At 40.2% G+C, this 14,975-nt stretch overlaps 1 protein-coding gene across 3 annotated transcripts in view; it reads left to right on the top strand.

The window, feature by feature from the left end:
* The window catches only part of TAF3 (TATA-box binding protein associated factor 3), a 473,792-nt gene that overhangs the window by 410,369 nt on the left and 48,448 nt on the right, over positions 1–14,975 (top strand). For all 3 annotated transcript variants that reach the window (XM_069229258.1, XM_069229257.1, XM_069229259.1), the window contains one exon: positions 14,181–14,481. In XM_069229258.1, the coding sequence (XP_069085359.1) occupies positions 14,181–14,481 (301 nt within the window). The remainder of the gene's footprint in view (positions 1–14,180; positions 14,482–14,975) is intronic.

Raw genomic sequence — 14,975 nt, 5'->3', positions numbered from 1 at the left:
TATATATATATAAATTTTCTTTAAAAAAAAATGAATGATGAGATTGCATTTAACATATTGCAATTGCCCAGTCCATAATGTCTGTACCTTAAATATGAAATCAAAATTAAGTATGATCAAGATTTCAAAGGTGGTCTAGATTTAACTCTAGATTGTAAGTTCTTTCAGGCTTTTAATTTACCACCATGAGAGGAAGTATGTTGAACAGTTTCCCATCTTTTTCGGTCATCTATGTCTGAGATAGAAACAGTTGATGGGTCCTGTGTTGGTGGAAAAGGAGGATTTATGTTCCATTACATTATGTTCCATTACTGACTCTTTTTCATCTAAATCATTCAAAACTGATTCTAAGTCATGAGGTTCCGAGTATTCTTTGGTTTTCCTTTGAAAAGTTACAATTGTGATTTGCGGTTCTAGAAGACCATAATGTCTCTTTTTTCAGTTTAGGACGTACTGCTAAAAATGGTTTCCTTTTGACATTTGTGGGTGCAGAGAATTCCACTGTAATAATAATTTGCAATTTGCTGTATAAATATATATATATGGACCATATTTCCTGGCTTCATTCATAATTTTGCTAGCCTGTTGGTGTCGTAAACACAAGGTTGTATAGAACGTATTAAGGTTTTTGAATGCACACAATTAGTACGTTGGAATTCAAGCTGAGGCGTGAAGGTGATGTTCATTAAAGTAGATATTAAGTTAGTCCGAAATTTTAAGGTGTCATCTTTCTCTAATTGCTCAGGAAGATCCATAATTCTCACATTTATCCTTCTGCTACAGTCTTCTAAATCAACTTTTTTTTTTTTGTAAATATCAAATGTTTTGACCTATATCAGCAATTTTCTCAAGATGGGATTCGACGTCTGTGAGACGTTCTTTCATTATTTGCATTTGAGATTGAAATTGATTTTCTTCCCATCTTAAACCCTGTGCTTCCAGAATATTCACAGAAACTGCTGTGTTTATAGATGAAATCAAATTTTTAATGTCAAGTAGTTCTTTGAGTAATGTATCCATTGCTGGTGTAATAATATCTGGGGAGCTTGCCATTGTATTCAATGAATTACTTAGCAGGATTTGCCATTAAAGCCGTACTCTTTGATAATTGCCTAATATGTCTGAATTTTGACATGAGAACTGCAATAGACAAGAGAGGCAAGCAATCCTTAAAATATTGGACCAATTGATGACTGTAAGAAAATAAATGGTGGTCCCAGGTTAATCAGTCAATGGAACTAGACTTTAATCCATTACTGGTAATGATCAAATGATTTCAAGAACCGTTTTTTCCACGTACTAAGGTTGATGGAGTTTTAAGTACAAATAAGATGTTAAGCAATACCAGTTTATTTCACAAAAGAGAAGCACAATTTGTCCAATATAAATGCCCTAAAATATATAATACCAATAGGTTGTCAGGTGAAGTAACCATAAGTGAGAACCTTTCTCTTCGCTTCTCCTTTCCTTAACTTTATTTGTGTAGCCATGCTTAGAATAAATCTACGCAGTAGTCATTTCAATGCCAAAACGTTAAGTAGATCATTTTCATGCGCAGACTTTGTAGGCAGTAAAAAAAAGTCTTTAATTATGCCTTCTCCTATATATTTTGTCACATCTGATCCACAATTTCTAGGTCTTACCAGTCCTTGGAAATCCAACACAGTTAGAGATCATTTTAAATGTGAGCATGATTAAGTAGAAACAAATTTTTAATTATAATAGTTAATTTGTTCAGAAAGAGCTGTGTAGCACAAAACAAAGTGGAGAGGCATCTACAATTAAACCCCCGTTTAACCATGAACTGCTGTCTTCTGTCTTGCGAAGCACCGTCCCCCTCTAGCAGTCAAGAATCCCAGTGAATGATATTACTGAGAGTGAATGTGCTGCTTCTCAAGATTGCTACAGACCAATTTGGTGAAAAGGAGATAAGCGTGGGTAGGATCGGTGGATTGCAGTTCCATTTCCATCTTCAGGGCTCAAACATAAAATCGGCATCTTTCCCTGCAATGTCCAACTTTGTTGCCTTGCTGTCTCCAGAGGCTTCCTGTTGTATATATCTCCATTGTGACTTAAAACCACGATGAGTACAGATATGTAAGGGTGATCAGTTTATTGTAATAACAGTGTTGTTGCTGAGGAAAACTTTTCTCTATGTAGTATGAAGCAAAGCAGCAAGAAAATAGGCAATCCACGATCTCATTCCCCATTATAGAAATCTCAACAGTAAGCCACCATCTTCCATTGCACTGGGCACCGCCGTCATCAAGCGGTTGGCAATCATGTGAAAGGATAAAAAAAAAATCCAGCTCGTAAAAGTTGTCCCGAGGATTCCGGTAACCAAATCCGGCATTGAGGCGAGGCAGGTGGGGATGCAGTAAATGGTCTGCAGCTTCACCTCTGTCCTCTGAGCGTTAACAAAGAGCCACCATTTTCCACGGCATCAAGCTCCACCCTCCTGTATGTTTATTCTGCAGTATGTTGGTACAGAGCAATTGTCTGTTTTTGTTAGAACCTGCTGAACCTACTGTGTGTACAGATAACTGATCAAGCAAATATAATATAAATGTCAGTTGTTCAAGATAAATGGAAAATGCGTGCTGGAAACTAGGGGTGTGCAAATTTTCAATTGCATACTTCCCATACTCCTTCCAAACAATATGATTACTACCCAATTGGTGCGAATTATTTTCTGTATGTGGTTTTTCACGTTAAAGTCTGGGGTTTTGTAGTAAAAAATAACAGCCAACACCCATCCATGTTCAAAGTTGTAAGAAAAATGAAAAGTTATCTTCACAATCAAATTAATGTACAGAGCCTTTCCCATGTGACTTCAGACTTTAATTTTTACACACAACTGCCCATCTCATTTCCAGAGATCCTTAAGAATATGAAATTAAATGTTTTGTATTTGTAGAAATGGATCAATCAGCCTTTCACAGTGCAGGCTGTGAAATTCTGGAATTTCAGTCACATAATCACCAGGAAATAGATGATTACATGAAGATCTGCATATAGACTAAAATCTACCCTTTTCTGCCAGTGGATTGTCCTGACCCAATGACAGACAAGGATTTGAGTTTTCTTGCAAGTTTAGGCCATTATGTGGTATTTGTGCAGGGGATGTCTCCATTTAACTAAGACGCAGCATGTAACATTATCCCATAAGTTGCACCAGTAGCGCGTATTCATCCATGATTGATTTAAGCCTAAATATACAGATGATTAAACTGTCCCCAGGCTAATTTAAAGCTGATTTATTTTGCTAAGGTTTAACTTGAAAATGTGAGTTCCAGGATTCACATAATTACAAGTGTACAAAACATATAATGTGAATACAGTCCATTTTCTGAATAAACATGCAAACTATTGAGGCTACTTGAATAAATCTTGCATGATGTCCCTTAAGCATTTGTCTAAACTGAGTACTCACTCCTCCCGTTACTGATATCTGCAGTTTCACCTGTTGCTTGTCTGAAATTTTATCCAAAACTTTAATATCCTTGGGAGCCATCTGCAATTGAAGAGCCCTTTAAATGGGTAGCAAATTGTTTGCAGATGTCATATGCAGAATTATTTTTAGTTAAGTCTTTTCCTGCAAGAAACCACTTTTTTAAACCAAGTCCTACGTTTAATAGCTTGCTGATAAAATGGGGAAAAATAAACCAGATAAATTCCTTCAGAATTCCATAAGCTTGTTTAAGGAAACCTTTCAATTCAATTTTTATCCCGTTGCCTGATCCTGTTAGATACCACATGTTCCAGAATCATGTTTGGAAGGAAAAATGCATTTAGAACGTATTTGCATAGTCTTTAGTTTAAGATTCTAGAAATGTGGCACTTCCTCTACATTTTGAGAAGTCAAAGTAGTCATCAGTGTTTCAAGTCAATGATGTAATGTTCTTGCTAATATTCCCCTCAACCTAAAAAAGATTCAACTGCTGCATTGCGTGAAAGGCACATGTTCATTTTTAAAAGTATATTTTAAAGGCTTCTTAATCATAAAACTCTATACAGCTGAGGTCGTTATACTGAATAATCTTGTTATGCATGTCATTTTCTCACAAGCCTTCGTTACTTCCATCTACTGAGCCTTCTTCAGCTGTCTAGTGAATGTCATTCTTTTGTCCCTGAGAAGAGCACCTTCCTGTCCATGACAACACTCCACCTGACCATTCCATCATTCAGCTGGATGGAAGAGTTTTTCAAGAGCTAGAACACTGATAAGTCTATTCTTCATTGTTTCAAAAGGCTGAACTCTATCCCCCTGAGTTTAAAAAACAAAAAGAGTGGAGGGGTTGTCAGTCAATACTCTTTATTTGACTATTAAAAATAATCATAAAAGAACAATCATCACTTAAAATATACAATAAACATCCGATAAATAGAATATAGAATTTGCATATCACAAAATCAAAAGTTCACAGAGTTACACCGATGTATTGCATTTTTAAGAAAAGATCTCACAGATAAGCATAAAGCAATATTGGCTGTCATGCAAAGGTAATGAAATGCAGGCCTGAACTGACGAAAGCCCACAGTTTTTAAAATAGGTAATAATAATCTTTGTCTAATAGGTTCATATTATTTATCTTTGCTTAAAAAGTTCATATCATTTACCGAATAAATTAAAGTGCATCAGTGTCTTGAGGTAGGTATAGTCACAAGGGCACACATGTATACATTTAGAATCAAATTGTCTCAATGGGAAGCAGATTGCACCTGATAGAGCCCAACCTGAACCTAGTCCAGAGTGACCTTTCCAAAACATGTTTTACCTGGGAAAGATAGGCTTCAGTACCCTGACAGGTCTTATACATAATGCAAACTCTCACAAATGGTTTCTCCAGTTTTTTCCCTTCTCTAAAAACAGATGCTAATCTCAGAAAATCCTTCTTGGCCCAGCCGACCTCCCTTTTGTTCAATATGTGTGGAAATGAAAACAACTTGGGGCGTCCCAACCCTTGGCAGTGTTCCTAATATAATTTAAGGGTATTTTGAGACCCAAATCACAGACCAAACAGTCGGAGATTATCTCCCTATTAAATGGGGAGGGTTTAAATATTGTGGCTTTAAGAATTCTGAATTTGAAGTGCAGAAAAAACATTTCAGAATTATATTTTTTTGATACGTTTTTGTAAGACTTTCATTAAGTTGCAATTTGGGGGTGCCTAAATTGGAGTGTGTGTATCAGTGACCCAATAACTACTATAGAAAGAATATTTATTCCCTGGCTAGTAACGTTTTCTTTACTGATACACCACATTGCTTTGATTTCAAGACATGGTAGAAACTCATCACTGAAAAACTGACATAATTTAATGCTGAGAATCCAGTAGTACATAGCATGAAGTATCTCATATCCAGTTAAAAGCTATTAAGTTCCAAATTATCTTATAAGTAAAATTTCACTCTGACACTTACACCTTAGTTAAAGCTGTCAGTTTTGTGAAACAAAGAAAGTAGTAACCCAATGTAGATGTCGTCCAGCTCTTATTTTTAATTATTTGATTAGTTCTCAAATACATTTACACCTAGATTTCATTGAAAACAGTTGCTTTGTATTTTTATTTAATTTCTCTGAACAAAGATTAGACGATGTTTGTTTGTAGAAATTAAATAAAAATACAGAGCAACTGATTTAACTCCTATGCAAAATGTTATTTTGCAGAATGCATGGTATCTATTACCATGACTGTTAATGTTTGGTCTTCATATCCTGGCATATGAAAGGTGCAGTGCAAATTAGTGTCAGAATAACTTAAATTTTGCAGCATGAGTTATTTTCTGGATTCTCATGCTGGGCATTATTCTGACACCTAGTGGTTGGGTCCAGAATTGTCGTCTTTTTTTTTTTTTCTTTCCTGTGGACGTTGTCAACCACCGTTTGGTGGTATGTCCATCTCTTTATGTGATGTCAGACCATGCCCCGGATGTTCCTGTGCGTAGTCGCCATCTTAAGATTTTTCTTCCACCTTTGGGTCTGGAAGAAACTGAGGAGCTCCGAAAGTTTTTTCGAAAACGTTTAAAAAAAAAAAAAAAACGTAGATTCGCTGAGGAATGACGATCTGAGAGAGGGGGATCCTGCCGATATCAACCATGTGGTTGGAGAATGAAGGCAGGTAGGGGCCATGGAAAACACTTCCTTTACATTCTACCTAACTGCCACCACATATTCACCCAGAGAGACCGCTACAAGGTCTGCAATCTTTGCCTACCTGAAGACCACTGAGATGAGGATTGCATGGCCTGTGTTGCGTTCGTGGCCAGGGCCTTGAAAATACAGACTGGAACACTCCACTATGGTCAGCACTGAGACGACGCAGGTTTCACTGAAAAACCTCAGCCTCTCAAGTGATGAGGAAAACATTGAGAAGGCTAAGACAGGTCATGGTGAGGAATCTGATGTCAAAACATATGCGACCAATGTCATAAGGAAACATGTGGCGAAGAAACTGTTGAAGGACACCAAAAACCCAAGGCACAAGGTAACGAAACCACCAAAGGGCCCTGAGTCAAAACACTCACAGTATGCCCCAAAATGTAACCTCTGCGCCAAAACATTTGTCGACTGAAGGTCAGCTGAAGTCAAAGGAGCCACACGGATCCTGACCGAGGGATACTGATGCTGGCTAGACTGTCAAAGCCGTTGATGATTCTTTCCGCTTGAGAGGGAACGAGATAAAAGACCAAGGCTCTGGAGGTGGCTGACCAGTCGATGCAAAAAAAGAGGCCTTCACTGATGCTCATCGCCGAAGAGAAAAAAACTTGAGGTTAAGAGAAAGAAAAGAAGACTTGAGGTAAAAATTGCAGCACTACTGCATAGAAAGGAGTTTGACGACTCCTTAAGAGTTTTGGATCCCACAAAAAACAGTGATGTCTTTCGACAGTGATGACGACCAATCTATCCTGGAGGCTCCAACAATACCAGACCCCCACAAGGAAGAGCAAAAGGAGTTTTGTGAACTCAAGGACTTCGAGGGAGCAACAGGGTTTGAGTAAGTATCCTGGCATGATCTTGAGGCTGATTTTCCCCTAAAGGAGGAGTAGATAGCAACCATTCGAGGCCATCTCCACCAGACGACCTCTCCATGTACAAGAACTTAATTAAAAGGGTTGCAGAATCATATGGAGTCCAGCTGTAGGAAGAGAAGGGAGATTCTTGATTTCTTCTAAAGAACCTAATGCCAGCCAGCAAGGGGAATCTCTATCTACTAATGCTTCCCAACATATTAGATCAGGGAAAGGAGACCTTTTGACACCCAGCTACTCCTAAAGCAGTAACCCCCCGATTAGATAAAAATACAAGCATCTACGCAAGACCCTAAATACAAGGGAATTCCTTGGCACAGGACCACCACCTGAAAAAAAGAACAAGATACTAGACATGGTGGGGAGAAAAATGGAGAGGGAGGCTGCAACCAAGTGGTGGATTGCCAACTCCAATGCCCTTTTAAGTAGAGGTGGTCACCAACAATGGGACAATACGGAGTCCCTCATGCAACATCTTCCAGAGGAGGGCTAAGGCAATCATGCAGGAGGGCCAAAACATAGCCAATACATGTCTAAAATCAGCCCTGGACGCGGCGGACACTGCCAGCAGGCAGATGTGCACTGGAACAACTTTGAGTAGACATGCATGACTCAAAGTGTCTGGGTTCAAGCCAGAGGTAAAAGTCTCTGTTATCAAAATGCCTTTTACAGGTGACACCCTGTTTGGTGAGGTGGTTGATGAGTCCTTACAACTGAAAAAAGACAGTGAAACAGCCAAAGCAGTGAAGGTTCTACAGTATAGCGGCGCACTCAGAAGGGGAGGATGAACAACCCAAAGACTTAGAGTGCCTTTTACATCAAGACGGCAACAGCAGCAACCACTAGGCAGCCCACACCAAGCCACAGAGTAGGCGATGCACCAACAGCGGCAACACCCTGCTAGACATCCCTTTCTGTAACGAGGAGGGGGGAGAGGTCAGACTCTTCGAGGTGGGAGAAGCAACCAGTAAGTGATTTAAACACCACCTGCCCCCACATAACACCAGTGGAAGGCCGAATAAGAAACTATCCATGGGAATGGGAAGAAATCACCTTGCACAAATGGATTTTGAACCTAAGTCACAGATACTGTATAGAACTAATCAAAGAACCACATCCAATTCCCCTGGGACGAGATATTTCAAGAGGAAGTGCTCATACAACTAAGGAAGAGATGAAAGAACTCTTACACAAGAAGGCTATCAAAAGGTTACCAACACGGGAAATAAACAAGGTAAACTTTCCTCCTTACATTTTGGTCCCTAAACAGGAGCTAACTCAAGACAAACTCTAGATCTCAGGTGCTTAAACAAATTCATTTGTACCCAACATTCAGGATAACACTCCAAGGATTTATACCACTCTTAAAGAAAGGAGACTATATGGCAACCTTAGACCTAAATGATGCCTACCTACACATTCCAATGAATCAAGGAGACACAAGATACCACAGATTTGTTTTAGACTAAGTGCTCTACCAGTTCACAGTGCTATCCTTCGGCATAAAGTCTTCACACAAGTCTGCACAAAGTGCCTTGCTGCAGTTGCAGCATTTCTAAGAAGGCCCGGTATCCATATATATAATCTTAGTTAGACGACTGGCTCATGAAGGCAAGAAGATATTCAGACAGTAACCAACACTGTAGACTAATAGGTTTCTCAATAAACCACAAGAAGTCATTCCCAAAGTCAGAGCAGACAAAGGTGTTTCTGGGAGTGACATTAAACTCAAGAACAGCCTGTGCTTACCCTGTCCAGAAGAGGATACAGGTGATCACAGATTAAGGTTGCCTTTATCAGAAGGGATAGTCTCTGACAGTGAGGACAGTCGTGAAACTAATGGGCATGATATCATGCATACAATTAGTAAAACATGCAGGACTGCATATGCTCCCTTTACAAGACTGGATCTGCATCAAATGGTCACAAGCCACAGGGAGTTGGGAGGATCTAGTGGTTGTCACAGTAGAGATACAAAAGGAAGCACAATGATGGCAATCCAAGAACGTGACAATAGGAAGACAATATAAGAAACCAACTCCAACAGTGACCATTACAACAGATGCATCCCACAAGGGTTGAGAAGCACGCACAGACAACCTCAAGATAAGGGGACAATGGAGCAAGACAGATTCTCTGAAACACATCAGCTATCTGGAAATGACAACAGTTTTCCTAGCCCTGAAGGCATTCCAAACACACATCATAGGTCAAACTGTACTAATACAAACAGAAAACACAACAATGATGTTTTACATCAACAAATGGGGAGGAACAAAATCTTTCATCCTCAGCAAACTAGCCCCAGAGATATGCAATGGGCGATGCCTGGGAAGATCACACTGCAAGCAGTACATCTGCCAGGAAACGAAAACACAAATGGGCAGATTGAGCAGACAAGAAAGCAGTTCTTACGAATGGCAACTAAAACAACAGGTACTGGAGAAGATCTTCAAGGTCTGGGGAAGACCAGAAGTAGATCTGTTTGCAACAGCAAAATGCCAGTGATTCGCCTCCAGGTTTCAGCACCTCAGATCAGAGGAGAATGCCCTGTCAAACTGGTCTGGGAGATTTGCTTACACCTTTTCTCCAATATCCCTAATACTAAAGGCGCTGGAGAAAGACTGACAACAGGGGACCTGAAGCGGCCCCTCCACGTGGGCGGAGGAGCATCACCCCAAATGCCCCTGAACGGAAAAATAAAATGGTCATAAACTTTGTTTTTGACCATTTTATTTTTCAGCAGTCCGCCTTGAACAGAGTGTCAGGACTGGGCAGGGCAATTGCTACTGAGTGGCAGCAGAAAGCTGTGCATTTGTTTAAAGTGCACATGTCCCTTTGGCTGGGCCGTCTTGTGACAGTCAGCCTGACATGCGCACTTTAAACTTCTCTAACCCAGCTGTTTTAAGACAGGTGGGTTAGAGAAAGTACAGGCCTCCAGCACTCCAGTGAGTGCTGAGAGAGGACGCTCCCACCAATCACGACGCTGGCTTCCTGCTGGTTACCAGCATGAAACTAGCATTGGGATTGGCTTGTGCGGTTTCCTGGGTCCCGTGACAGTTGTGTGTTGGAGCTGGGAGAGATGGCGAGAGGAGAGAAGATTTTCGTCAGGTAAGTGCCTTTAAAAATAAATTTAAAAAAAGAATTCTTATTGTACCCTCCCACCCGCAAAACCCCTCCACCCCCGCTCCCCCCACTTTTAAATACGAGCCAGCCGCCGCTGCAGGGGACACATCACATTCTCATAGTGCCACTATGGGTCACGTAGACTTGGTACTCAGACCTACTGGAAGGTCCAGAGATGAAATGATGACAATGGGAGCAGAACAAGCCCTGCTAATGATTCCGGAGGGGAGAGTGTCCACCGGAACCAACAACTCTCAGCCTAGCGGCCTGGCTCCCGAATACTTAAAATCTGGACACCTACAGATATTACCTAGTACAATGGAAATCCTTGAGAAAGCTAGGAAAGTTACTACAAAGAAATGCTATGCAGCAAAATGGAGAAGATACATTAACTGGTGCACAAATAAACATTTGGAGACAAGGACCCGACACAAAACTGTGTTAATGTATCTCACTCATCTATTAGATAATGGACTAACTTTTTCATCGTTAAAGGTACATTCGGCAGCCATACTGGCCTACACTTGAGGCACTTCAGCAACTTCTTCACATCCACAGTGGTGAAGAGATTCCTAGAAGGAGCAAAAAAGAATCACTTTACCAAGATCATTTCCAGCGTCTTTATGGAACCTAAACATTGTGCTAACACAATTAATGACAAAGCTTTTTCAACCTATGCACAAAGCAGATCTAAAATCACTAACGCTGAAAACAGCATTCCTAATTGCAGTCACATCGCTACACCGAGTAAGAAAATTGCAGGCACTAACAATACAGGAACTGAACTCACAAATACACAGGGACAAGGTGGTTCTCAGAACGAACCCACAGTTCATGCCAAAGGTAGTAACTCATTTTCATGCAAAAGTATTCAACTACCATCATTCTTCAAGGAACCAAAAACACAAACAGAAAGAGCTGTGCACAATTTGATTTAAGGAGGGCTCTAATGTACTATCTACAAGAAACAGAGTTCTGTAATCAAAATCAGTTCTTTGTCTCATTTGCCAAGGCTTAGTATCTAAAGGAACAATCTCAAGATGGATTGGGGAAACAATACAAGCCTGCTATGCTACAGCGGGAATGACACTGCCAACACGTCCAGTAGCGCATTCACCACAAAAGAAGGGCGCAACTCTGGGGATCCTAGCAAATGTCCCAATAGAGTCAATCTGTGTGTCAGCAGCATGGGCTTCACCATACACATTTGCAAAACATTATTGTGTGGCTATCCAAATGAGCAAGGAGGCACAGGTGGGATAGAGTACTACAACACCTGTTTGCTAACACCTCATTTTATCCCAACCAACCTGTGAGAGGAGATACGTCTATATAATCTAATGCACAGGATGTGAATCCATAAAAGGATTCATTTTGCAAAACGAAATGGTTATTTGCCAGTAAATGTAGATATGCAGCTTGAAGAGTTTTCTGGATTCACATGTGACCCAGCCACCTCCTCAGAAATGGGAGGGGACGCACCAATGTGGGAAGCAGGAAACAACACAAAATTAACCAGGAAAGTAAAAAAAAAAGGATCTGAAGATGGAGACTACGCTCAGGAACATCCGGGGTGCCGTCTGACATCAGATAAGGCGATGGATACCACCAAATGGTAGTCAGTGGTGCCCACAGAAGAAAAAAAAAAAAAAAGGAAGGAAAAGACAATTCTGGACCCAACCACTAGATGGTGGAATAATGTCCAGCATGTGAATCCAGAAAACTATTCAAGCTGCAAAACTACTCCTATTGGTAAGTAACCATTTCATTAGTTGACCGTGATTAATTTAGTGGCAAAACATAGAGCACATAGCAGCATATAGTAACAGGTTCCCTATTCTGGTTGTGATTAGACTGTAGATTGTTCATTCCAGGATTCCATGTTATGAGTCACAGGTCAAGAATTTACTGGTCCATTATCCTGTTGTTAATTACTACTGAGATATTCTGAACGTTCAGCTCCTTTCTCATTATAGGAACGGAGTGTGCGTGTGCTAGCTCTGCCTTGTCACAGAACCATCATATTTTTTATTGCCTATTGTTTTCACATTTTGTGGATTTCGTTTCAAACGTACTTTCTATTAACTGAACTCTGTGTTCCATATTGTGCTTTTAGATCTGTTTTCATTGCCTGTTTACGTTTTTGTTTGAGTGATTCCGTGTCCCATGCTGTTGCCATGATGAATTGGCTTGCTTCACGGTAGATGAAGTAGACTCAGTAGGTAGGCTCTGTCCAGTCGGGTGATTTACATTTCACCACAGAAGAATTGCTTCTTGCTGAATTTCTGTGGACCTTGTGCTAGTTTTACTGTTATGTGCAAGATCAGTTTCCTTGTTGTCAGTGCAGGATAAACTATCCTGAGCGATTTTCAAGTCTTATGTAATGTGCTTCTCAGGTTAGACTTCTGTTGTAAAGCTGCATATGCTGCACAGATTTACAATACCCTTGACATATTAGCATAACTGCATGAACTATGTTTTCTGCAGTGGGCTTAATAGACTTACAGACCCCTATTTTCTTTCTTCTCCCTAGCCTGAATGCATTATCCCGTGCCTTCATGGTTCACTAAAGATATTGCTCCTCCTCAGCCTGGAGTTAATTAATTTCCGTTCCTTCCAGATCATAAAAAGTTATATATTTTGTTCTGACTCGTGGTTAATTAATGGGAAATCATTTTATCTTCTTTATTTCTCAAATGTAGTACATTAGTTAGTTCTCTAATACCTTCCCTGTGAAGATGAGTTTACCATGTGCCTGTTCCTACCTCTCTTTTCTCATGATTCCTTAACTGATAAAATATGTCTATAGCCTTTTCCTGATGTCTCCCTTTACAGAATGTTGCCTTATGCTCATAAGCACTATTCCGAGTTGGCACGGTTTTATCCTTTGAGAACCTGAAATGGATTTGATTCAGAATGTCCACCACGGATGGTTTGCTCCACATAGTTCCATTTCCGGTGTTTTATTACCACATGCTGTTTAAGATTAAGTGGGAAGGCCTGCTTTTTTTAGTGCCAGTGCCTACAGCAGGTATGAAATTAAAAAGATTTGTTTGACAGTTTTTACTAAGGTTGTTCTTCAAGTGTTTTGTCTCTAAAAACTTTTCTGACCCTCGTGGTCAAAGACAGACTTATTCAAAACTGGGAATTCTGTGTTTACTATCTGTATCATCCGAAATGCTGCATTTGGGCATTTAGCTATTTCTCTTTCTGCTTTGCCCTGCCCAAGGCCACTTGACGAGGAATTAATCACTATGAGCAAATACGAAAATAAAGAAAACAAAGATTTCATCCCGACTATGGTCTTAATACAGTCTGATATTTGCTGTTGTCTATGTGTAGGATCTTTAATGAAGTAACCCAAAATTGTATCAAATTTCACCCTATTCACTTTACAGCCCCCTCTTTCTACTGATTTGTCTGCTGCTGTCGCTCTTCCTCTGACAACGCCACCTCCACAACCTACTGTATTGCCAAAATTGTGGGGAGACCATGACACGTTTCTGTACTTAATGACTTCAGCATCACCATTAAAAGTAATAAAATGAGCAAAGAAAAGAGGGATTTGTTGAACAGAAGTAGTTTTTACAAAATGAGCACAGGTACTGTGAAGCAGCAAATCCTTGTTCTGCATAAATCCAGACTAGAACAGCATTAAGAGATCAAAGTTTGAAACGCCACCCTACTGGTTCTCATTAAATATTGGCACCTTGGTTGCAGGCTGATATTCTCACGATTGTGCAATAGTTGGCATTTAAGAAAATGTTAACATTGCCCCACATCACCAACTTCTTTATCGTTGTTTGAGCTTAAACATTGGTTTGCAAATAGTAACGAAATTAAAATGTGCTCACACTTAGCGATTTCATCCCCATCTTTGATGGTGGTGCGTCTACAGTCTGGGGAAGGCACATTCTGTCATATGATCTTAAATTTGGTGTAAAAACAAAAGTATGTTGAACATAATGGTTGCTTTCATTAAAAAGGTTGACTTCAACACTTGTTTATTTCTCTTTTGGCAGAGTCATCAGCAAAGTGGTCTCCGCAGCAGAGGCTAAATCAACAGCTACTGTTAGTCTTGCCAAGACACCTCCACTGCCACCCTCACCTGCTCCTGCTCCTGCACCTGCACCAGTTCATGCAATGCCGCCTCTTCCTACAGTTTTGCCTGCTGTTGTTGCTGTTCCACCACCTCTGCCAACGCCACCTCCACCACCTGCCATACTCCCTCCAGTCCTACCAGCCTCTCCTGCCCAGCCCTCTGCCGGAAGCACAAAAATACCTGTCAGAAGTGTGGTTACTGAAACTGTCAGCACCTATGTGGTTCGTACTTTTCCCTTTGTGCAGATGTTTATGCTTTGATGTAACTGCAGAAAACCTTTATGTCCCCCCAAATGTAAGGCTGGGTGAGCTTGTTTAAGTCTTGATTCTGAAGATTTGTAGATTAATGTATTGTGTAATACTTTCGGTTCTCGCAGTGTGTGTTTGCAGACTTCTTTAATAGTTAACCTAATTGCATATGGTTATCTAAGTAAAACCCCACAGTGATTGCTAAATGCTGTAGTGATGTTGCCAATTCTGTGCCTTTCGAACTCTAGGCAATCTTCATTGTAGGTTTTCTTCAAATCCACAAATCGTCCTGGCTTTTTCTTACATCTCTCCCTGTCTGATGTTTCGCAGTTCGGTTTATTAAAATGCTATTCTTCATTGGACTTCCCTCCTTTTAATATATGTTCTTTGGTGACCCTTTAAACCTTCAAAACCTGCTTAAAATATTTTTTCCAAGTCAATGCCTGCTAGCAAATTCCTCGTAATCT

The sequence above is a fragment of the Pleurodeles waltl genome, chromosome 4_1, assembly GCF_031143425.1.
Source record: "Pleurodeles waltl isolate 20211129_DDA chromosome 4_1, aPleWal1.hap1.20221129, whole genome shotgun sequence".
In the NCBI taxonomy this organism is placed as follows: Eukaryota; Metazoa; Chordata; class Amphibia; order Caudata; family Salamandridae; genus Pleurodeles; species Pleurodeles waltl.
The sequence above is the reverse complement of the archived record's forward strand: the minus strand, read 5'-3'. Positions and strand labels throughout refer to the sequence as shown.